General features: G+C 39.1%; 1 protein-coding gene across 1 annotated transcript in view; it reads right to left on the bottom strand.

The window, feature by feature from the left end:
- LOC103594396 (receptor-type tyrosine-protein phosphatase kappa) overlaps positions 1–17,972 on the bottom strand; it is a gene marked incomplete at its 3' end in the record, with an annotated part of 459,087 nt that extends 441,115 nt beyond the window's left edge. The window contains exon 1 of the mRNA XM_008577608.1: positions 17,566–17,972. Coding sequence (XP_008575830.1) covers positions 17,566–17,662 — 97 coding nt within the window. The remainder of the gene's footprint in view (positions 1–17,565) is intronic.
- Between the last annotated feature and the right edge of the window lie 6,249 nt (positions 17,973–24,221).

The raw sequence follows: 24,221 nt of genomic DNA, 5'->3' as shown, positions 1-24,221 counted from the left end.
ATTCATAGAGAAGCCCATTTTGCCAAAATAAATCACTAGGGAACTATATATCATATATCACTGACCTCAATTAACACACACGAACACAGCCCTCTCACCAAAAATTAAAAAATTAAAAAATACATATACAACATATTCACAATCTGCCAACTTCGAGAAATACCTTATACTCTAAAGTATGAAGTATGATTATCTCAGTTTTAGGCACTAACTTCTTTGTGGGCAGAGCCTAACAAAGACATGTGGAGCATAGAAGTTTTCACTTAGCACTGCATTGATCCTACAAGACTTTTTGTGGGGCATGGAATATTCTTGACTTATAGAAATAAGTATTATAAAAGCATAGGTTTAAGTAAAATTTCACTTTTGTATGTGACATTGGTAAAGATTAAATAATGAGAGAATTTTAAAAACCAAGTAAAATAATCAGAAGTTAAATTTAGCTACTAGCTAGAAGTAAATGATAATTCAGGGGAAAATAATAATAAAGATCATTAAACCAAGACCTCAAATACAGTACTAAGATGAGAAACATTATGCTTTCTATTTTTAAAAGTGTGGATTTTGTAGATGTTAACAATTTCACATATAAAAAAAAAAAAAAAAAAAAAAAAGTCCATCAAAGCAACAATGTAGTCTGTGAGGTCTTTAAGTACAGGGACTTAGTCAACTTTTCATCTTTTTGCTCTCTGTGCTACACACACTGCCTGACACCGAATGGATGCACACTTACTATTTGGTGAACTTAATCAAACATGAAAAAAATGAGACAAGCATATTTTGTTGAACGAAGTGGCTGCTAGCTCATCAGGCTCTCTAACCCTAATGCAGATCCTAATCAATCACATGAATGCACAAATCAATGGTTGCTGCCCCAACAAGGTGTTACCAACAAGAAAGTGCTAATAATTTAGACTGATATCGCCTGTTTTAATACGCTCTGACGGATATTATATTTGACATACTGTCATAAGTTCAAGTCTATTGACACAATGAACGGAATAGATATATTCTTTTTGTCATTGCTCACATAAAAGACAATGCATAATGTAGGTGTAATTGCAACAATAGATGGGGTGACAAGAAGTCTCCGCCTAAAAAGAAACCTCTCACTGCTTTCAAGGCACTAGCCCCTTAAAAAATAAATGCTGATATGACATCCTGCCCTTCCTCTCCCCGCTACCTTTAACTGACTGCATTTGAAAGCAATATATGAGACACTCTTAGTGAAACAGAGTTAAGGCTACGCCTGTGAACCAAACTGACTCCATTTTCCCTGCAGAGGACACTTTGTTACTTTTCCACTTCTCAGTCATGAGACCCCTCAGGGCAAATGATTCCCCCATAGGCTGCCCTGACAAAACAGACTGAGATAAGAGAGGAAACAGATATTTACTGAGTTGCAAAACCCCTCCCCAAGGCTTGTTTACTATAATTGTAAAAGTTATAGATTAACCTTAAGACCCCTTTAGGAATTCCCACCTGTACACAAAGCATCAAGGTGACTGCTACAATGACCCTACCAGGGTGACAATGATGAACACCACTGCCTACTGAGCATGCGCCCATGACGCAATCAGGAAGAACAGAACGAACCACCTCCAGTGATGCTGGCCTGCCACCCCTTAACTCCTTTCCCTATAAAAGACCCTGGACAGCTCCCCTTCAGGGGCTAGCTTGGCTGTTGCCACCCCCTTATGCATAAGTTTATCTCCTCTTTTAATAAAGCATTGCTTGCTTTACTGTTGGGTACATTGTTCATTTCTATGACTGGAATCTGAGAGCCTAATTTAATCACTGGCAAAAACTAGAAAGCTCTGGGCACCAGAGAGGACTCTAACTGCAAGAGGCAAGGGGCCACTGGGACTATTTTGCTCCTATGTATCTGTTGCTGGTCGATATCTCCTGGAGTCCCTGGCCTAAATTCTGACAAGGCAATGCTTTATTCTCTTTACCTTTCTCTGATTTTCTGAGCCCTCTTCTGTTTGGTTGGATTGTATCCACTTCTGTATAGGTGCACCCTGGAAGACTCCTGGCTATGCTTTGTTTTTCTGATTTAAATCTAGTTGATACTGAAAGGGCGCACGGACCCGAGCTGATAAGACGACATGACCCGAGCTGACAGTTCGCCAGAGAAGTTCCACTTTATTCAAGGACTGTGTGTATATTTATAGGGAGCTGTGTTCCGGGTTTTGATAGGGGGTGGACGGGGCGGCAGCTGATTGGACGGGGCTGGGCAGGAGGTGAGCCTTGACCTGTGACTGGCTGAGGTTTGGCGCGGGTGGGCTTGGGTGTTGGCACCGGCGGGCTTGTTTACTGTGGAGAAGAACCCGGAAGGGCACCATATTGCTAGGGAGTGCCCCCCACTTGAGTGCCTATGGTATCCCTACATTTCTTACAGATACTTTTCTTCTTTATGCTGAAAACAGTGGGGAGAGCTACTTTTATCAATTACTGTTAATGGAATAGGTTGGCCCCGCCCATTAGGACTAGGCTAACCTGGACCCCACTGCTCCTCTTTTCTCTTTGTTTGCTTGGTTAGACATTTAGTTGAGTACAGGTAATCTGAATAAACCTCCCAATCATTGCATCAACTTTTGGACTTTCAGATCATTTGTTTAAGGCGAGAGGGCAAGCCGACCCTGACCTGTCGGTAACATTAGCAAAATTACATGCTTTTCTAAAATGTGTTTGCAGCTGAGGAAGTTTGTGGCACAATTGTGACTGAATGAAGGGGTTGCATAGAGTACTAACCAATGGTGTGCTGATTCCAAACTGAGAAAACTGAGAGACTAGGAAAAATTTCAAATGGATTCAAGCGAACTGCTTGTAACTGGGAAATCCCAAAGGAGTGCCCTACAGATTCTTGTACATAAGCTAACAAGTGTAAACAACAGCCCTCAAGGCAATTCCCAGGATTTACCTGGGATCTGCACTCCTGATAAGAATCAGCCAGAAAAGGATAAGATCAGCCTTGCAAAATTTAAGAGACTTTGCCTGAATAGCAAGCAATCAGAACACCTGGTTTCTTCTGGAGGTCTCTGATCTAATATTCCTTGGTTGTGGGTTTTTTCTGACTCCCTAGTATAAAAAAATTGGAATCCAGAGCCTGAAAAAAACACACTGGTTAGTTTCTCATGTACTTTATTATACTTAAGAATACTATTATATAGTGTTTTACTTCCATACACAGGTCTCCTATTCTCAGTTAATCATTTTCTGATTCAGTATATTTAAGGTATTATTGTGACAATAAGGAGCAGTCTGCTTTCCAAATAATAACTTTCCAAATAATAACTGACTCTGGAGCCCAGGACAAGCAGTTATGCATCCATACCCTCTTTTACAATTGCTTCACATTTAAGTTTAGATGTGCCACAGAAGTTTTGGGGGTTCTTTAATGCTCATTTTTAAAGACTACGAAACTGGTCAAATAATATACCAAAATGAGAACATCTTAAGAAACTTACTTTTCAAATGGAGAAGAGCTGCATGAAGACACCTGCTGCTACCACAATCACAAAGACCTATGTCAGTAGGAGCATTCAGTTAGAACACAAAATAGTAAATTAAACATGATAAGAGCATTATTTCAGTGAGATATAAGCCTGCAGTGTGAAGAGCTTGTCTGATAAGTTAACAGAAATATTTCAATATCTGGAGAGAAAATATTTTCACAAATACCACACAAGGAAAAGGGAAGTTGTTTCGATTAAAGCTAGAAAAGTTGCTGTAAAAAGGTGAAAGTAAACAAGAAATCTTAGGCTTGAGTTGAACATAAAATGTTTGTCAAAGTTTAGAAGCTATCCTCTGCATTGACTGGCCAAAGAGCAATTCTGCAAATGAGCTAACAATTGCCAAAAGTTTAGCCAGGCCTTTCCACCATGTGCCAGGACTAAAAATGGCTTTACACAGACGATAAAAAGTCTTGGGATTTAAATAGGCTTTAAAGTGTCTTGGGATTTAAATGGATTTGAAACTACCTCATGCCTTTGTGAAGGAAGGAGGATTAAACATCCATGGAACCTTCAAAAAGAAATTCTTACGTAAATGATGTTCTAAATGCCAGCATGCATTTACTCAGCAAATGTGTCAAATGCAAATAGAAGCAATACAGATAACCCTTTCTCATTCTATAACCTCTAAAGAAACAACATTCTTTAGGAGTTAAGGAGATGCTCTCATATTTTTGCTTAATTCTAATTCTCTCATTTCTAAACCTGAGTCCTGCTCCTCGACAGGACATTAATATCACTGGGACAGACATTTCTTGAAGTAGCAGAGATTGCATCCCTCAACTTTCTGGTCAATTCCCATTTTAATCTTATTCCCAATTTAGAGTTTTCACATTTTATCTAAGATTAAATCTCTCCAGGGGGTGAGCAGTTTCATGCATGCCCAAAACTTCCCACCTCCTCCAACCTAAGAAATTTTTTTTTTTACGTCTTCCAAAGATTTGGGGGTATTTTTATACCTAAAATCTAGTGCTTCTCTCACACTCACTATAAGCGCCCCCAAACATCTTTTACTGTTTTTTGTTTTGTTTTGTTTTTATTTACCCCAAGATTCTGATTCTTAGGAATTGGTGTAAATTTGCCTCGTTTTCATAAGCATTGAATTACATTCTTCATAGTGCTGCCTGTGGTCTCTCTCAATCAGCATACTGAGTTGATTTATTTCAGGCATCCTATTATCTACTTCTGCTGGTTTTATTTTTAAATAAAAGATAATGCATTTAGAGATTTTAAAAGAAAAAATCATGAGACTGGATATTCAGCAAACATTGGTTAATTTATCCCAGTAATAATGATGATGATGATAATAATAATAGCTCAAGTGAGTGAATTTTACTAGTGCGCCAGGTACTCTTTTAAGCACTTTAACTCAATATTCCTCAAAACCGGGAACTTTCATTTTCCCATTTTGTAAATACAGAAATTGAAGGAGAGTGGTTAGATCATGTAGCAAGGAAATGTTGGAACCTGTATTCATACTCTGGTAGTCAGGTTCCAGTGTCTGTGCTCTTAAACACTGTGCTATATACTCACCCTGTGAGTGGAAATTAGCATTTGGGTGTCTTCTGCCTAAATATAAAATAGGCACAAAAAATATTAGTGAGTTGATAAAACAGTTTTCTAAATTTCCATTTTTGAAACTTAGGTCTACGTAATTTGGCAATTTTCATTTTGATTAGAAAAAAATTATCCATCTCCAAATTTACTTCTCTCTTTAATTCACACACTGCTGGTCATGGGGGCGCCTCTTTTAAGACAGAAATCCAAAATCTCCATTTCCAGGTAAGACAATATGTACATTTAAATATCAATACTGTTGTCTCCTTCCTAATAAATGACCAAAGCACCAAACAGTGAATTGTCCCCACTTCCTGGATGCAGGTGCTGGGGTAGTTGGGGATGATCCTCTCTGCCAGCCTCTGGCCACCCTCCCTAGTGACTGCCCACTACTGAGGGCAATGAGCTCCAGGAAGGCAGCAGCAAAGAGAAAGCTGATCAGTGACCAGGAGATAGAGGCGGTCCATAAGCAGCTGTAGATCACAGCAAATAGGAATCTGCAGTCAAACAACCAGGAATTCTGCATATTGAATGTTCAGGTAGTCAATGCACATTTACATACACTATAGTCAAAGAAGCTGCCTACCAACCCTCCTAATCCTGCTTCCAGGCGTAGAGTTAGTGACTGTGAGCCTCCAGAAAACAAATGTGTTCTCTCTGTGTCCGACTTTGTTTACACTTTGGATTACACAGCTTTTGGGAAATTCCACTTGGTGGAATTTTACTATCATTGTGGCAATTTTTGTGTAATTCTTTTTCGGTAGCCTTTTACTTTTTTTGTTTGTAATCTCAAGGATATGGAAAGACTGCGGATAGACTGAAATTATCCTAGGCAATTTCTGAAGTGACCAGCAGATTGGGAAAGACAAACAGCTTTGAAACTTTCCAAACCACAGGGGGTGTAAGTCAATTACAAAATAGCTCCAGGCTTCACCTGTGAATCACTAGATGTGGAGCTATGCAGAGATTACTGCTCCTTAAAAGTTCTATATACTCCTCAAACACAAGGACATGGTCTGGCTTACTTGCCAGCATACCCAGGACCTTGCAGAGCACTATGCACACAGTAGATGCTCAAAGATATATGAAGTGGAAGAATAAATGAAAGGCCATAAACCTGATCAGAATCATGCTCTCACAAACTAGGAAAACTGGATCAAATGGCAAGAGCATTTTCTATCTCTTCATGAAAGTATTCAAAAGGAAAAAAGTATACACACAACTTTATTTAAACTCCTTCAATAAAATTATTTTATAATCATATAATCTTTATTGACATATCTGGAGAAAATACAATTTGGTAGCATTCAAGTTTACATATACATAGGAAATACAAATATATGTAAAATAAATTTGGGGGGCTATGCTTTATGATACATTACAGCAGAATTAACCTTTGCTCACAAGAACCATATTAACTATTATACCACTTTCCCCAAAATTTAGATAGGCAATGTATAACTTAGATAGGCAAATGCATGAAGCATCTACTGTTCTCATTTCCATTCTTCAGCATATACACTTTTTGTGTTTTCAACAATAATTTCTTTATCATCAAAGTCTATATTTCTAACAAAAATAATTTACATTTTTATGGTAGTTTACAATTGTAGAAGTACTTTCACATATATTATTCATTTACCTTTAAAGGTGATCTGGTTGAGTAACTACAGATGATTTTAAGGAAATCATCCTTCATTGTAATTATATTCCCATTTCAGTGATAAGGAAATGAAGGATCAAGCAGAAAAGAATTGCCCCCAAATCTCAGAAAGTGACATAGATAAGGCTAGAACACAGTCCTTCCTATGGCAAGCCCAATACTCTGCGCACTCAAACAGCCTCCTACATAGATCTCCAAAGCATTCTGCACTCTCTAAAGCAGGTCACTGCCAGTCCCTTCACCTCAATATTCCCTAAATATTTAAATGTGAGTTTAGAACAAGGGGCAATAGTGTGAGTCAACACTAAATAGCAATCTGCTCCAAACAGCGATTAGGGCAAATTATTACCAACTCCATCATTCAGGACTCACAGTTAGCACAACTGATAAGGCTGTAAGTAAGGGAGGGGGGGAAAAAGGGTCATGTAGAAAGAAGGCAAAACACATGGAAGAAACTGATACTTTAAAAAGTTTTCAACCAAAACTGGCCAGCCACAAAAACAAATAAATAAATTATATATTTTTTTAAAAGTTGCATGAAAATAGGCCTCAAGTGACGGAGAGAAGCATGGTTAATTCAATAAGCCTTCCTCCACAACTACTGTCTTCAAGTTCACCCCTATGTGTCAGGCCAGCTGCTCTGGCCGTAGAAACACCATTGTGGGCCACAGAAGTTCCTGCGCCTATCCTCTGGCCTAAATCAGCATGGCCATGGTCCTCAGTCAAACCCAGCTTTAGGCCACTAGCACCAACATGTGTCTGAGACAGGCTAAGTAAATCTCTCATTTTAAGAGGTGCTGATTGAGCCAACAGCTGCTACTTGTCTACATTTTATTCATTATTCAGTAACCTAAGATATTTCTTGCAGTAACTCTTCCCGATATCTCGTATTGCTCAGATATGCATTATAAAGTTAGGTGGCAGAAGTGAGAAGATCAAAATTATAAACAAATTCACCTTCACCTCTTGCAGTTTTCAAAATTGTTTCTGAAGAGTAGAGTTAGTTTTATTTCTGTGTCAATTAGCATCATTTACCATAGCTTAGTTTACCCTTTGCCTTTAATTATAAATTAATGCATACATGCTGGGAGCGCAGCGGGCTTCTGGAGCGCCAAGGCCGTGGGTTCAGATCCTATATAGGGATGGCTGGTGTGCTCACTGGTTGAGCGCGGTGCAGGCGACACCAAGCCAAGGGTTACGAATCCCTTACCGGTCACAAAAAAAAAAAAAAGAAATTAATGCATACATGTAAACATCTATATATGCATATCTGTATAAATAAATCCCGTCCGGATACCTGAAAACTAAGCAGTTATATAAGATGATCTCTTTCATTCACAGACATATTATTATCACCTTATATTTGGATTAGTAATCTAATCAAAGCCAATCATTAAGTCAGGTTTTTATTTAGAAACATTGTTCTAGAAATTCAGAATACAAACTAAAATAAAGAAAATCTTAAATAATATTTACCTACATAAACTACCATTAAGCAAAATGATATATATGTTGTAATAATACTGACCTATAAATAAAATCTTGAGTTTGAGCTTAAGTTCTTCCAAGCTCTATGACTTTAGGGAAGTTGTGTCAAATGAAGGAGTCATTAATTTCTAAGGTCTCTTTTAGCATGCAAAATTCTCTGTATTTTCACCATTGGACTTATTCAATACTAAGGCAAAGAGAATAAAATAATGAAAATAAATAAAATCCTTGCTTTTAAAGCAGAGATTAAAGGGAAAACTAAAAAATAAACACTTTCTATGAACAGCTGATCTGTAATACACACAAACCCGTCAGGCACAAATTGCCTCTTTTTTCTCTCTTCCTCCTCCACCCTTTCCCCCTTAGAGCCCACCATGTTCTTCTCATATTACCAACTAGTGGTTCAGAACAGAGAACTATCTGTCCACCTGTGTCTTCCCCTTTTTCTCCCACAGAAGGATTATAAACACACACAAAAGTGTTCCCCATTCTTTCCTTTACTGCTCACACCTTATTTAATTCCATCTCAAGCAACCACAGTGTAGTCTGGCTGCCTTTCCAGAATCCATTCCCCAGTCTATTGATAACTGATGGTTTGGGAATACACAGTTCCTCACCAGTCTATGTTACCTGGGTGGGGATTCAGGGCTAAACCCAGAACTCTGAACTAAGCCAATTAGCACACTAACTTCTCAGTCAGAACCTGTGATCCAGCAGCTGGATACATGATCCACAGGGTCCAATCACAGTGAACCTCAAAGCCTTTTCAGGTGCAACCAGAAGGTAAGTTCACATTTCCCTAATGGATTTGGACCTAGGATCTTTTGGGTAAGGAGCTGCCATAGCCATCTTGCTTCTATCTGGAGCCTAAGAAGCTCCTGGAGTGCCCCAGAGCTAAGGTGAGCAGGCAGAGAGAGATAATGGAATTATGTGAAATTGTGAAGCAAGCTCCACCTGAATTGTCAATTTGGACAAACAATAAATTTCTCTTTTGTTGCAACCAGTCTGGGTTTTCTGCCAAGATGCAACCAAAAAAAAATGTCTGATCACTACACATATGTGTATACATTCAATAACGAATTTTGGTTCCTCACATAGCCACTAAAGGCAAGTTATTACTCAACCACTCTAAGCCTCATTTTGTAAAATGGAGATGATACCAATCTCAAAATATTTTTGTGAAGATTTAAGATTATGTAGGGCTGGCTGGTTAGCTCAGTTGGTTACAGCGCGGTGGTGCTGATAAGAGCAAGGTCCAAGGTTCAATCCCTGTACCAGCTAGCTGCCAAATACATAATTAAATTAGGTTTATTTATTTAAAACATTGGTCATAGGGCCTGTCAGGGCACAAGCTCCCAGTAAATGGCAGCTTCTATTGTTTTTGCACTTGCTTTTGGAAAATTTCTCCTCTCCAACATGTGAGAGAATAAGTAAACCAAATTGTTGCTGAGAAGAATAAAAGTAGAACTAGTAAAAATTACAAGCTCTAGAATTTGGAGTGAAATTAGAAAAAGTAACGAGGTAGAACATTCAAACTCTAAAGTTCCTAAAGCTATCTGAAAGCACCTGTCAGAGTTTCCCCATCACTAGTTCCCCTAGAACACTGATTTGTCTCCAATTAAACCTCTTCTTTAAACACTTATCTAAAATAAATATGAAAATCATACTGATCTGTAGCTTATTAATCCAATGACTATATTTTTTGTATTTCAGACAATACACATTAATCAGACTTTTATTTACAATATCAAGAATGTAGAGAACACTGCTATTACCCCAAACTCCAGCTTCTGATATCATGATACGACCAACTATTATGGATTAACATTAATTTACACTTCTTGTTTTTCATTAATCTCTGCAGTAACCATGTCTTTATGCCAGTGTTTTCTGAATCACTAGTGAGTGGCAAAAACAAATATAGCAGTTCTGATTTAATCGGAGACTTCACTGTTGGAACAGCACAAGTAGACACATTTAGAATAGTAAATGGATAACAAAAAACACTTACAGGCTCATTAATAAGTAGGCAATTAGGTCTTCTGGGAAAATTCATATTCTAAAAGAATGCTAAAGCAAGCTATAAAATGCTAGTAAAATTGTGTTTTGACATGAATAGTGTACACTGTCTATTACATCATAATTTTTCTCTTGAGAAAACTGACAAGAATCTCTGTTCTTAAATATGAGCACAAAAGATAGTAAAAAGAACATCAGTGATATTTAATGCATTCTATCTACTAACTCCCATTCATTAAATTTGACTGTCCTATAAATGAGCTCCTTACTACAAAGATCTTAAATTACACTTGGAAGAAAAAGAGAATTATAAAGCAAAAGACTGTGACTAGTAATGTCAAAGAGAATACTATTTCCTGTATCAACACAACACGCTAAAAAAAAACGATTTTCACATAGCATGCTTGGATCCTTAGATAGTATGTTTATTTTAAATATTCTTACGTAACAATCATAACCAAAACTATTTAGACTTATTTATATTCTCCTATGAAAATATTTCTTTCAAAATTGTCTGAGTATTCTTTTTTAAAAAAAACTGTATGGTATTGTTTTGATGTGTCTGAGATGTTAAATTATAATCAAGTAAATATTGATCAGAAATATAATTTCAGGGAAATTTGTTTCATGTCATAATTAATCTTTTCACAGTACTCTCACAATTCTACAGTAAAGTCCATGTGGCAATCTTTTTAAGCTGAGCTTTCTTTGTCTTAGAGCAGTGTTTCTCAAAATTAAATGTTCAAGCAAATCACCTGGAGATTTTATTAAAATGCAGATTCAATTCAGTAGGTCTGGGATGGGCTCTAATCACAGATCGTCTCAAATTCCCAGGTGATGGATCACAATTAAGTAACTAAATCCTATGGCGTGCTGCAGTTGAGGAATCCAATCACCATGAAGCAATCAGCTATCAACCCCATAGGTGGGCAGTGAGGACCCTAGAATGGATTCTTTTCTACACGTGAATTTGCTGAATGACCTAAGATGAATCACATCAAGGAGCTGAGACCAATCTGCCACTTACGCAGCTGCTAGGTCACCCCACCACCCAACAATGACTAGGGGCATTTCTGTGGCCAGTCAGCTGCTGCCTTGGACAGAGTTTGGAGAATCAGTCCAGGAACAAGCTGCATTGGGAAGGGTTTATATAAATAGACACCAATCTGGAGGAAGATTTATTATTTTCTCATTAAAAGTGTAATATAGTATAGTGTAGTGTAATATATAATATAGTCTATATAGTTCATTTATTTCTCATTTCAGTTTCTCCAAGTATCAAATAAAGAAAATAATGATCTATTTTCAAAACTCTTTCCAAGAATATTAGTATAGAGTTTTGATCCCATCTCTAGAGGACCTTAGCTTCTTTCTAACCTGAAACTTCGGACTGAAACAATGAAGTACTATCATCACTATCATTGCTAAGGTGTATGTATGTGTGTGTTCATACACACCCAAATCCATACTTAAATCTTTCAGCTTCCCCAGCAAAATAAATTCAAACAATAACTCAACTAGACACTATTTTATTTGGCTTCATTTAGGAATTCCTCTGATTAAAACAACTCTTAAAATGATACCTGTGGAAGAATTCAGCCAGCACTGCCCACTTCATCATTTTTATTAACAGAGCTCTACAATCATATCAAGTGGAAACATGGATTATTTCATTTGAGACTACTTAATTTGTTCCTAAAACAACTGTAAGTGACAAAATAAACCACTTGTAATTTTTATGGATTATCAACACAGAGAGGAGAATGCCAAAACCCTCGACCAGAGTTAAGTGGGGAAGTGGCAAAGTTCCACAACAGGATCAATACAATCCTTACATCCCAGGCCCACTGTTTTCCCAGAACGTTAACAATCTGAAAAACCTCACAAAATCGAGTTTTTAAATTATGTAAATTCAGTTTTTATTACCAAAATATTAACTACAAATCAAAAGAATTCCCACAGTAAAACAAAAGGAAAATAAAAATACCTCTCACAAAGAACCTTCATGAAACTTATAAAATCTTCTATGTGGAACTGTGTTTCTTTAAGTATATTTTCATAAAACGCAGTTGCATTAGGATGGAGTTTGAAGGTTTTGAGTTGTAAACTATCTACTTGTGTTCACATTGATATCAAACATTCAAACAATAATTTTTTAAAGTTTTCCAAAGCATAATTGTATGTAACTTATCTCACTTATCTCAAAATATCAGGCAACGTACTCAAATTTTCTAACCCCATTTACAAAAAGGAACTTAAAGTCTCTCTTTCATTCAGGAACACACTACAAATAAACACAACACAACACAAACACAAGCACAACAAATAAACATTCTGTGATATTGAAAGATTATGTCACGGATGTGCAAGTTTGCTTTTGACTTCAACTGAAATAAAAATTAGCCTGATTGACGTATTATTTACTTTCTTTGTTATCAAATACCATAAGACATATCATTAATTGATATGTCTTGTACTATTTTTCAGTAACTATGACAAACAGCATGAGTTTTGATGGAAAAAACAAGTCATGTTCAAAAGCAATTACAACCTTTTTAGGCAAAGAGAAACACCATTTGATAAAGGAACACAGACCAGGTACACATGATCAAAGGGTAAAGTCTGAGAGAAATACACAGGGAAATTTTTACATTGACAGAATAAGAAATTAATGTGTTTGGATGAAGGCAAAGGATGATTCCAATAAACAAGTCAAAAATAGAACTATGTTCCTTCTTCCAAAGATGAAGTAAAAGATCAAACACATACACACACACAATCCCTGTGTTCTTTGTTTTGTCTTTAAAAACAATCTGTAAACTCTCTTGATGTTTCCTGCTCTCAATCTTCCAGCATTTCTCTTCCTGCCCTCCATGAAGAAAAAGTAGGGGAAATGGGAACAGCACAGATCCATATTTAGCATGATTTACACTGTCTTTAATATGACCTGAGTAGACCTAGTACACTGCCATTCAAAAACATTAGTAGGCAACAACATACTTTGTATGGAATCATATCACATGAATTCAATATTCTTTTAAAGGCCATAAAAACATGTATTAAACCATCATTGCAAGAAATATGAGATTTGGTGGAAGAACTGGCATTAGCTTCGCGTACTGGATGCATCATATTTCAAGTTAAGAACATGTCCAGCAGCAAAAGATATTTAGCGGCAACGAAAAGGCTGTGATTTTGTGTACATGCATGTGGGGCTTTGTTGTTGCTAGAGAAGAGTGGGAGGGGAGTGTGGGAGATGAGCGGAGTGGCAGAGGGGTTGATTTATTTTTCAAATTCACATTTGTGAACACGAAAAGAAGAGCTGTCAGCAGCACACATGCCAATGCCCAAATAGCAGCCAGACCTGCCTCTTCCCGTCTGGGCAGGCCAGACACAAAATGACATCTCACAATCTAGGAAAATCAACAGTCAGATATAAGGGGACTAGTGAGAGAAAAAAACAGTCCTGGAAATGTCCAGTTCCATATTATTTCTAGTGTTTAGAACTTGGAGTTTTAATGAATTGAGGGACCAAGGGAGACTGGTTAATCAAAACCAGAAAACTAAAAGGCAAACCTCAAAACAAGCTGGCTCCAATGCATCTTCCTAGTAGGTAATAAGTATAAAAGACATTAATTTCTCATCCAGGACTACAAGGAGTCAGACACGAGGAAAGTGGCGCTGCTTAGATGAGTTGTAAGGTCCTAAGGGATCAAGTGAGTGCACATTAACAGTGTGACATGCCAGGAACTATATCCAAGGCAGGATCCTGAGCTGTATTTCCAGGCTCACATCATACTAGAGAGACAATAGTCCCTCTCTAGGTCATTGATAAGACTGCATCTAAAAAGCTGCATATTATTCTCTAAAATGAGAAGAAAAGCTGAACCGCTGAACCAAGAGTTGAATAAACAGCTAAAGAGACTGACTAAAAATATATTTCTTTTCTGTAGTAAGAATGTTAGGAATATTAATAGTGACTCTTTACAGGTTGAACTCAAGTAAGGATTTACACGAGGTAAGCAAAAAAATTTTTTTTAAGGATAATTTCTCTTATTGTGCTGATAACATTATGGTCTGGCCAACCTAGGATGTTTATGTTTAACAACAATTTATGTTTAACAACAATTAAAATAAATGGCCTAAGGAAACACACACATACACACACACACACACACACCAGCCTACACTCCCTAGAGTGAGTTTGGGAGCAGGAGAGTAAAGACCTGAAATTAAGGCACTTCAGTAACCTTAATGTAATTGATTACAACCCAGATAGCTGCATAATGCTTTACAATTTACAGTGCTAGTTCACATAAATTACTTCATTAGATCCTAATAAAAGCCATGTGGAAAGGTCAGGACAGGTATTACTATCCCCATTTTACAGATGAGAATGCTGAGTTCTCCTCATCTCTGACTGATTGGGTCAGTCATCTGAGTCCTCTATAGAAAACTTTCTTACATTATATCAAGTGACAATAGCTATACAACCCAGTGAATAAACTTTTAATACTACTTTGTGCTTCTATGCTCAGTTTCCCCAGATATAACAGAGATATGACACAGGTGTCATTTTAAGTGAGAGATTAAACTGAAAGAATATAAATAATTCCAGATTTATAGAAAGTTCTGGTTGTAAAGAGGCTCACTGTGCAGCAGTTTTACACTTTAATCCAAAAGCCAAAAATAAGTCACAATTATGCAAACACTCAAATTGTTGTTTTAAACAAAGTAGACTGAATATGTGTATGATGTATCAAAGACCCAACAAACCTCAGTCTTTCAGAATTTGCTTTTAGAGCTAACTACATTAGGAACCACATGATAATATCAGAAAAGTGGTCAACTGGCCTTAATGGTTGCGGTTTAAAAAAACATATGTAACAGGATACCTTTAAATTCTGAACATGTGCTCGTTTTAGACTTTTAAAGTATATTTACGGAGATTTATCAAAAGAAATAAAAATTCACCATTTAAAGTAGAATGTAAGAAAAAACAGAAAAAAGAATATACCTCCAATCACCAATACATCTCCAACCTATGTCTTTACAACAAATCTAACTGCCAAAGAATTTAATGACAGTTGAATACCAAATGATTTATGATACCCAGCAAAAGTAAATATTTACAAAATAAACTTTCAATTAATGAAGTAAGGCAGATCCACAATCTGACTTTAAACTCTGGGAACAAAAGATATTCATTTCTGGGCTTATATGTAAATCCTGAATGATAAATCTTGAGATACAGTCCTCTGAGAAGTGCATTTATTAAAACTGCACATCATATTAAATAAATACAATGTAAAGTCAGATGTTATGCTTTGTCACTAAAGAAAAGCCAGGCATGTTTAGCTAAATCACTTAGAACTGGATGTCTACGAACACAATTCATCTGAGATATCTAAACTCCAGGTATCAGAAAAGGTCATCTGCACATTCTGCTGGAGGAAATGTAGTATTTACTAGTTCATTAAAGGGTAAATAAGACTTAAAAAGAGAAAAAGAAAAGTTTCTTTGCTGCCGAAAATATATCCATCAGCTTCTGAGACTTTAATAGTTGTAGCTCTCGAATCCATGTAAGTTTAATCATGCAACTGGTAGAGTTCAAACTTTCAATTAACAAACTACATGCCTTTTCAAGCGCAGGCTCTCCGTGCAGTGACAAACACTGTGGAGAAATCAATACTCACTCCAACTTGCTTGCATATAATGAGTTACATCAAGCACGGTTCCAATACTAACGGGGATTATATGTCAGAGATGCATGCAGTAATGCTCACTCCTGAGAGAATTAAACCATCGGATCATTCATTGCACAAAGCTGTTGCCCTCTGTATACATCACCGATATAATACGGCTTTTCCTCTGCATGCTGCTGTTTCATAATTTCTGCCTGAATGTAAAAACATGCTGTCAACTGAGTCAGTCGTCTAACTCCTTTTATAGAGTTCGGGGGCGGGGGGCGGGGGGACACAGAAAGGAAACAAACCATTACTTTGGAAAACAATAATTTGAGTTTTATTTCCAGGAAACAGGGCAGACACTGACAAGTACAAAGTAAGTTCTTTCTCTGCGTCCTACAGCCTCAGCCAGGAGCGCGGCTGTCGCTTTTTCCGTCTTCTCTATCACCCCCGGGCCACCTCTGCGTCTCCATCTGCACCTCGAACCCAGGCAGCAGATGCGCCCGCCAGCCAAGCTGAGCTGGGCGGGCCGGCCTGAAAAGTTGTCAGGACCGGCGGGAGGCAGACGAGCGCCCGGGAGCCCGCTCCCCAGCGTCCACCTGGTGAAACTTCAGAGCCCCCAGAGGAGAGAACGAAAGAAGCAACCAACCCACAGGAAGGATAACAGAACTGGAAGGGAGCAGAGGACGGGGCCGGGAGAGCCGGCGTTCAAGGACTTGAGTGGCTTTACCTAGAACCTAAAGGGCTAACATGCGAGGCCGCCCCACACCTCTCCTTTTGGGTTCAGCTGGCGGGCGGCAGTCGTTCACAGTCCCCATCACAGCCCCGGGGCGGCTCTGGGAGGTGCTGGGCCAGCTTCGCGGTGGCTTTGCCCAAGGTTCAGGCTTCCCCACCGGGCGCCCAGACCTCGCAGCCCAGGGCTGCTCGTGATCCTTAGAATCCCATTTCAAAACATCCTACGAAAGGCTCCGCCAACACAGACACAAAACACGTTCCGCGCAGCGCCCGAGCCCCCAGGGCAAGTCCAGGAGCAACCCAACGCTGGGGGAAGAGGAGGGGGACCCGGGGAGGAACGGGGAAGTGGCGAGACAATGGTCAGAGTAGGTTATTCCCGGGACAAAAAGCACCTGGCAAAGCGCGCCGGAGTCGGTCGCTTCGAGTCTCCACATTTCTGACAATGGCTTCCCGGGGAATTGTTTTAAACACTCTAGTGGCAGACAGCAACAAGCCGCACCGCGAGCAACAGAGTAGCCGTCGCCAGAGTCGTAGCTACTTTTCTTTCCCTCTCTCTTCCCCACTAACCCGGGGCAGGCTGCGCTGGCCGCCGGGACCACCCGTTCCCCGAGCACAACACTCCAGCTCTGCCTGCCAGCCCGCGCCCCGAGCGAGCTGCGGAAAGGAACAATGGGTCGCGACGAAGAAAGTTACCTGCGCCAAGTGGCGCCCGGCCCGGTGCCCCGCGTCCCACCTGGTACAAACTCTGGGGACAGCTCTCCCTCTACCCTGTGCCCCCCCCCAAGGCCGCGAAAGCTTCCCCCAGACCCTTGCCCCCGGCCCTGGCGAGGAGCGGGCTCCATCCCGCGAGCCCCGCGCCCGGGGCATTCGTCGGGGCTCCGGCCGCCCCCCGGCCACTCACCTGCGGAGAACTGGCCTTGGGCCGACCCCAGGAGAGGCCAAGGAGAGAGCAGCAAGAGCGCCACAAAAGCAGGCAGCGCCGCCGCCGCCGTATCCATGTCGAGTTTGGGAGAAGTTTCAAGCAGCTTTGCAAAGAGCTACCGGGGGGATCGCCGCGAAATCCACGAGACGGAGGTGCCGGCCGGGCCCCGCGGGGTGAGGGCGGGAGTCCGACAGCCGCCCGCCCGCACTTTTTCTTTCTTCGCGGTCGCCAAACTACCTCGGGGGCAAAAGCGTCGCCCGCGTCGCCGGCCGACCGAGGCGGCAGCTCTCCATGCTCGGCGGAGGATGCTCCTGTTCGTCAAGAGTTACTTTGCTCGGGGAGGGACGGGTGGGGGAGCGAGCGGGAAAGGGGACCCGGCGCGGCTCGCTGCCCTGTTCCAGAAACCGGAGTTTGAAAGGCGAGAGTTTGGGCAGCAGAGTGGCCGGAGGACCGAGAACGAGCGCAGAGGAGCACTCGCCGCCCGCGGAGAGGCGACCTGGGGTTAGGTCCCCAAGGTGGAGGTTCCACCGGAGCGGCTGCCGGTAGGAAGAGAGGGGAGTGTGGAAGCGCTCTAAGGATACCCACCCGCATGGAAAACGTACTGTCACTTGTTCATGTAATGAGGAATGACACCTACCCCCATAGAAAACTTATTGTTCTTTAATTGTATAATAAGTAAAACTTGAGCCCGAATAAACGTTCGGTAACTTTCCAGTGTGAACGGCCGGTTTATCATTTGCAGAATATTTGAATTTACTCTGCTTCACTGACTTTCCTTGTTGCTCTGAAACCTTATGGCCTCTTTCCACTTCTCCCCTCACCTAAGAACGGCAGCAGGTCTCATTATCCTTTCTTTTCACTTAGATCTGGTGGTGTAGAAAAAGGGATTTTGTTTTGTTGTTAACATCTAGTAGCTATTCAAGAGGTAAGTATTGAACCAAAGGACTTGACACCGACAATGAAAACAGCAACGACTGATTCATCTGGAGGAAAATAATGCTATATTATGACAGTGAAGTATTTTACAGTTTGCTACTTCTTCAGCAGCTTGAAGTGGTTTCACCATATGCCACGCTGACTTGCTTCTGTGGTAAGACTGTATGGTGCATACTTTATTCATTTTTCTAATATATCACAAAAAAATAGGTGCGGTCACAACTGAATAAACTTTTATTCAGAATTTTGATGTCATGTATGCAATTCCTAAGTGGTCTGTTGACTGACATCTGTCAGTTACTAAGACATCTTATCTTTAGCCTTTGTAAATCAAGACAATGTGAAATTCAATTTAATATGACATCCACATAATTTACCAAGCCACATATTCCTTTAGTCAAATACATGCTATTAATGACCAGATTTATGACAGAACCTGGAAATACAAACACAAATAAACACACACATATATGCATATACTATATACATATTTTATATGGAAAATGCTTTTAAAAAAATCGATAAGGGGCCGAGCCTGTGGCGCACTCGGGAGAGTGCGGTGCTGGGAGCGCAGCAGTGCTCCCACCCCGGGTTCGGATCCTATATAGGGATGGCCGGTGCGCTCACTGGCTGAGCGCCGTGCGGCCGGTCTCAAAAAGAACAACAACAAAAAAAAAAATCGATAAGAATAGCAGCTTGATTAAACAATTTCTTGTCTTGTAGCTTGCTCATTAGCACACTGAGTAGCCCAACACTTGTCAATTCAATTCAGCATAAAGTTCATCCTTCCTTAGGGTACAGTGTAGATTTTTTTTTAACTCATTAATCTATGACTTTTAGCACACTATCACCATTCTTATTTCTTTTATTGAGAAACATTCCTAGATTCCAGGTAACAAAAAACTGAAGGACACGTATTTTTCTTTTTAAGGACTTACTAGAATTTCCTAAAATTTAGCAGCAATTTGCCCCAATAAAAAACAAAACCCCCACCATGCATATACTAATTCATCCATTCTTCTATTCTTGCAAGAAAGATGAAAGAAGTTTCTGACTTGGCAATTAGTTTGTTTAAACACACAAATAAAAGCTTTTTTAAAGATTAACATGCTGTGCCAGGACAGAGTGCACACAGTTCTTACCTTGCCCATTCCTTGGGACAACTGATAGTTTCATTTCACTTCCTTTGTCACATTTTTCTTCAATATTATTATTGAAGTAATAAGTAATGTTGAGAGAGTGCTTACACGTGCTAGGCATACTCTTAACATATACGTCTCATTGAGACATTAAGATATACAATGTCTCTGAGTTTAGACAACAATTCCATGACGTAGGTACAATTATTATTCCAATTTGACAAATAAGGAAACAAGGTTAAAGATTAAGTAACTTGCCCAAGCTACACGTATGAGGGAGAAATGGAAGAGGAGAATCAAGAGGGGAAAGGAAATTCTCAAAAGGTATCAGTAAACCAGCAAATATGGCTTCTCACTAAAAATCAAAGAAATGCAGTAAAACTTTTAAACAAGTAAATCAGTCTTTTTGTCCTTAGGGACCATAAGTAATGCTGGCCAATATGGATTGTAATCATTTGAGCAGAGACCATGTGTCTTCCACATAATTAAGTGCCTGACAAATATTAGGAACTTAATAGGTTGTTGTTTGCAAGAATGAATAAATACGTCTCTATCTATCAATAGAAATATAAATTTGGTATGACTTTTTAAAAAATTTGGCCACATGCATTAAAATCATTAAAATATTTGTATTCTTCAGTAAAATTAAAAATATGAAAAATGTTATATACAGTTAGATATTTATTATTTACAAAAGAGAAAAGTGGAAATAATATACATGTCCAACAACAGGCAGATTCATGAGCATTATATAGTAGAAAATCTCACAACCACTAGAAAGAAATGAAGGTTATGAAAAAAGAGTAAGTAGCAATATGGAAAAATGCTTGCAATAAAATGTTAGGTAAAAAATCATAAGACAGGACAGTCTCAGTTTGGGAAGATGAAAAAGTTCTAGAAAGAAATGGTGGTGATGGTTGCATCACAAAGTGAATGTACTTAATGCTATCAAACTATACACTTAAAAACGGTTAAAATTGTAAAGTTTATGCTATATATACAGCATTTTACAATAATAAAAAATCAAAAGACAAAAGTCTACATGTATTATGATACAAGAAAAAAAGACTGAAAAAAACCAAAGCATAGTATTAATTTAATTAGCAGTAGATACAGAGTAATAAGATTTTATAGCTGGTTTTGTTTTCCTATTGTTTTTTGGTATATGGTTATAGTTTTAAAAGAGGACAGATTTGTATTTTGATTGCAGATTTACCACATACTAACTCCAAACACGAACTTAGACCTTTATTTGGCAAAATGTTTTCTGTAGAATTCCAGTTCTACCATATTTTAATAAATGTAATTGGAAAATAGGGTCTCAAGATCAAATGAGGTTGGGGAACTCTAGACTGAGCAAAGTTAGACGGGTTTCTTCACTATAGCAGGATTCTTTACCACAGGATCTTTTCCATGGTTACCAGTATGGTACTTTGCACTATATATCTACTGGAGGGGGAAAAAGAAGGCAGTATTTCTCAAAGTTTTGGACAACAGAACTTTTTTTTTTTTTTTTTTGTCTTTTGTCTTTTTCCGTGTCTGGCAACGGATCACAACCCTCAGTGTTGCCCCCGTACCAGTCCGGGGACCGGCAACGGGATTGAAACCCTCGGCGTCGCTCCCGCGCCTCGCTCAGCCAGTGAGCAGGAACCGGTCTGCATGTGGGATCCGAACCCTCGGGCGGGAGCACCGCTGCGCCTCCCAAGCGGCGCACTATGCAGTGCGCCACCGGGCCAGCCCTGGACAACAGAACTTTTTAAAAGAGGAGTATCTCAAAATTAGAGTTCCAGGGAATAAAATTTGAGAAGCACTGCCTTAAACAACACTTAAATATGTCTATATCTCTATCTCAATTTCCTTAATATGAAAGTGAGGTTAATCAGATTTTTCACAGGACTAAATGAAATATTTATATTTTTCAGAGAGGTGTAGACTTAGTTATGGGTATAGATGTAAAAGAGCCTGGATGATAATAGCTGCTGAATAAATGTTATTTTCCTTCTACTGTTCACTGAAGGATTACACACAAACCTGTACCCAGCAGAAGCAAAGTTTTATTAACCTAGTGACAGATCGTGAGTGTACACACAGCATGTATTTATAAGCAATTAAATAATATTCTCAGCTTGTTAATAATAACTAATTGCTTATATTATGCTTTTTAGTTTGTAAAGCATATTCACCCACATGATCTCAATCTACCCTCATTCCAACCCTTTGAAGTGGTAAGGCAGGGAGTATGATTAATTTCACTTAACTAATGAGGAAAACCAAAGCTTAGAGAGATTAAACTATTTGTCCAAGTTTATGCAGCTGATTAATAGCAGGACTGTAACTTTGACCTGGGCCTTCCAATTCCAAATCTCATTTATTCCCCAATTCCTATGTACCTAATTCTTGTCTCTAAATATTTTCACGTGAGTTAGTCAAAATCCTCAATGCCAATTCATCAGGCAAAGCCTCTTGGGCTGGTAGGCGGAAATGAGCTTCTATTTTCCTTTTGAAAGGAAAGAAGAAGAAAAAAAAAAACTGAAATACTTCTGTATAGTAAAACTCTTGCATGGGTATGTGTGTTGTCAGTAGAGTCCCTGGGGATGGGAGGGGCAGGGAATTTCTGACAATGAAGCCCCTAAATAGATCGGAAACTTCCAGAGGAAAAAAAGTGTTTGTTACATCTTTGAAAGCTGTCATTCTGGATGGATGTTGGAGACTTGGGCAAAGCTCAACTGCTCCCTAAAGTTGAGCTGTGACCTGGCCAAATTATTACTTAGATCTTGACACCAGAGAATCCAGGAACAAGAGAAATAGTGATGGTCACATGCATGCCCAACTCTAAAAAAATTCTGCTCTCTATATGTTCCTAGGCAATTTTGGATCAGATGTAAAGAAACGCACTGCATTCAAAACCAGAGTTATTTTGTGAGTCTCTTGAACCCTTTAAAATATCTATGTCTGGGGATTAGTTCAGAAACACTAGTCAAGAAAATGCATGCTCCAAAGGTTTTATCAAGGGAAGCAAAAAATGTGAGCAGCTTGAGAGCTCAGTGTTACCAATTTGGAAGAGCAATTTGCCTACAGCTGGATATAATTAACAAGCATGGGTCAAAAAGGAAGCCAATCATAAAAGTGTGAATTAGATTGAGGTGGAGGGATGGGACAGCGACAGTCACTTCCAGAGCTGGTATATTTTCACTTGAGAGCCTCTTCCCATTTTCAAAAAGCCTAGTCCAATGATGTAATAGAAGATTAAACTCTGAGGGGAGAAAAACCCAGTCTTTATAGTAACCCAGTATGTGTTTGACAAATTATCTTTTTTCAGGACACTAAATGGTGCCTTAGTCTCCCTTTATACTAATGTATATTTTCCCCCCCAAAATGTATTTTAAGTGTTTCCTGACTCACTATAGGAAAAAAAGGTATAAAGAGCTCCAGCTGTATAGCACCCCATTGAATCTTGTTTGAATTCTTTTGGTCTGAACGCATAAATCATCCTGAGGTATTTTTTGTTTGTTATTTTAGTAAAAACCAGAAAAGAAGATAACCTAAGAATAATTAAATACATCATGATTCAATAATACATTTTGCAGGGTTAAAAGCTCATATGCAGAATTGCAGCCTAACGAGAATTAACACAGCTGAATAAGAAATTCTCAAATGATTATGCTCCTTCCTTCCTCCCACTTACTTCTGAAGGGGGCGGGGGGCTGGCTTCACATATGGAACTCTGCAGATCCTGCCATCTTTCTTTTCTGCTTATTCTGGTCTTGACACAGAATGAAATAGAAGCCTGAACATAAAATGCGATGCTTCCAAAGCTCTGGAGATTTTTCTAATCCTCCAAATGTTCTCCAATAAAATCCTCCCTTTACAATGTTGGTGCTGCCACAGCATTCATAACCAAAGGAAGTCTGACAAGAAAATGAACCATCAAAACCTACACACAAACACAGGGGTTCATTTTCATGCTGAAGTCCTCTTTAACCAAAGCAAAGAATTCATTTTGTCATTTGCAAGCATTTATTAAGTGTACAACACACTGCTAGTTACTTCATGGGGGATACAGGAGAATTAGTAGTTTACATTTAACAGGCAAAAAAAAAAAAAAAAAAAAAGAGACAACAAACCACTTGAGGAAAAAGGAAGAAGAAATAAATAAGTATATATGTATATGTATATGTGTGTGTATCCTAAATGTGAAGGAATAGAAAGCAAAGTAGTAAGTCATGTTGAAGTGCTGTTAGAGGGAATAGCTTTTGGGGGAATGGCTAGTTTTGAACTAGATGTTGAAGAAAGTGATGGTGTGGCAGTCAGGAAAAAAGACCTGAGGGGTAAACCAATTTTGGAACTTTAACTTCTTACTTAAACAGGCTTTTGGGAAGTAGCTGGCTCTTGATAACTGACCAAAGTGTGCCTTTCATTGACTGCCAGACTAGTCTATCCTGGGGATGAGTTCTCATCGTATTGAATATTTCAAATCACCTGAGAAGACTTGTTGGTAGATGTATAAAATACATAACAGATTTCTAGGACCAGCCCCGTGGCGCACTCGGGAGAGTGCGG

The sequence above is a fragment of the Galeopterus variegatus genome, unplaced genomic scaffold (assembly GCF_000696425.1).
Source record: "Galeopterus variegatus unplaced genomic scaffold, G_variegatus-3.0.2 Scaffold68, whole genome shotgun sequence".
Classification (NCBI taxonomy): Eukaryota; Metazoa; Chordata; class Mammalia; order Dermoptera; family Cynocephalidae; genus Galeopterus; species Galeopterus variegatus.
Note: the sequence above shows the minus strand (reverse complement) of the source record. Positions and strands in the feature narration are given on the sequence as shown.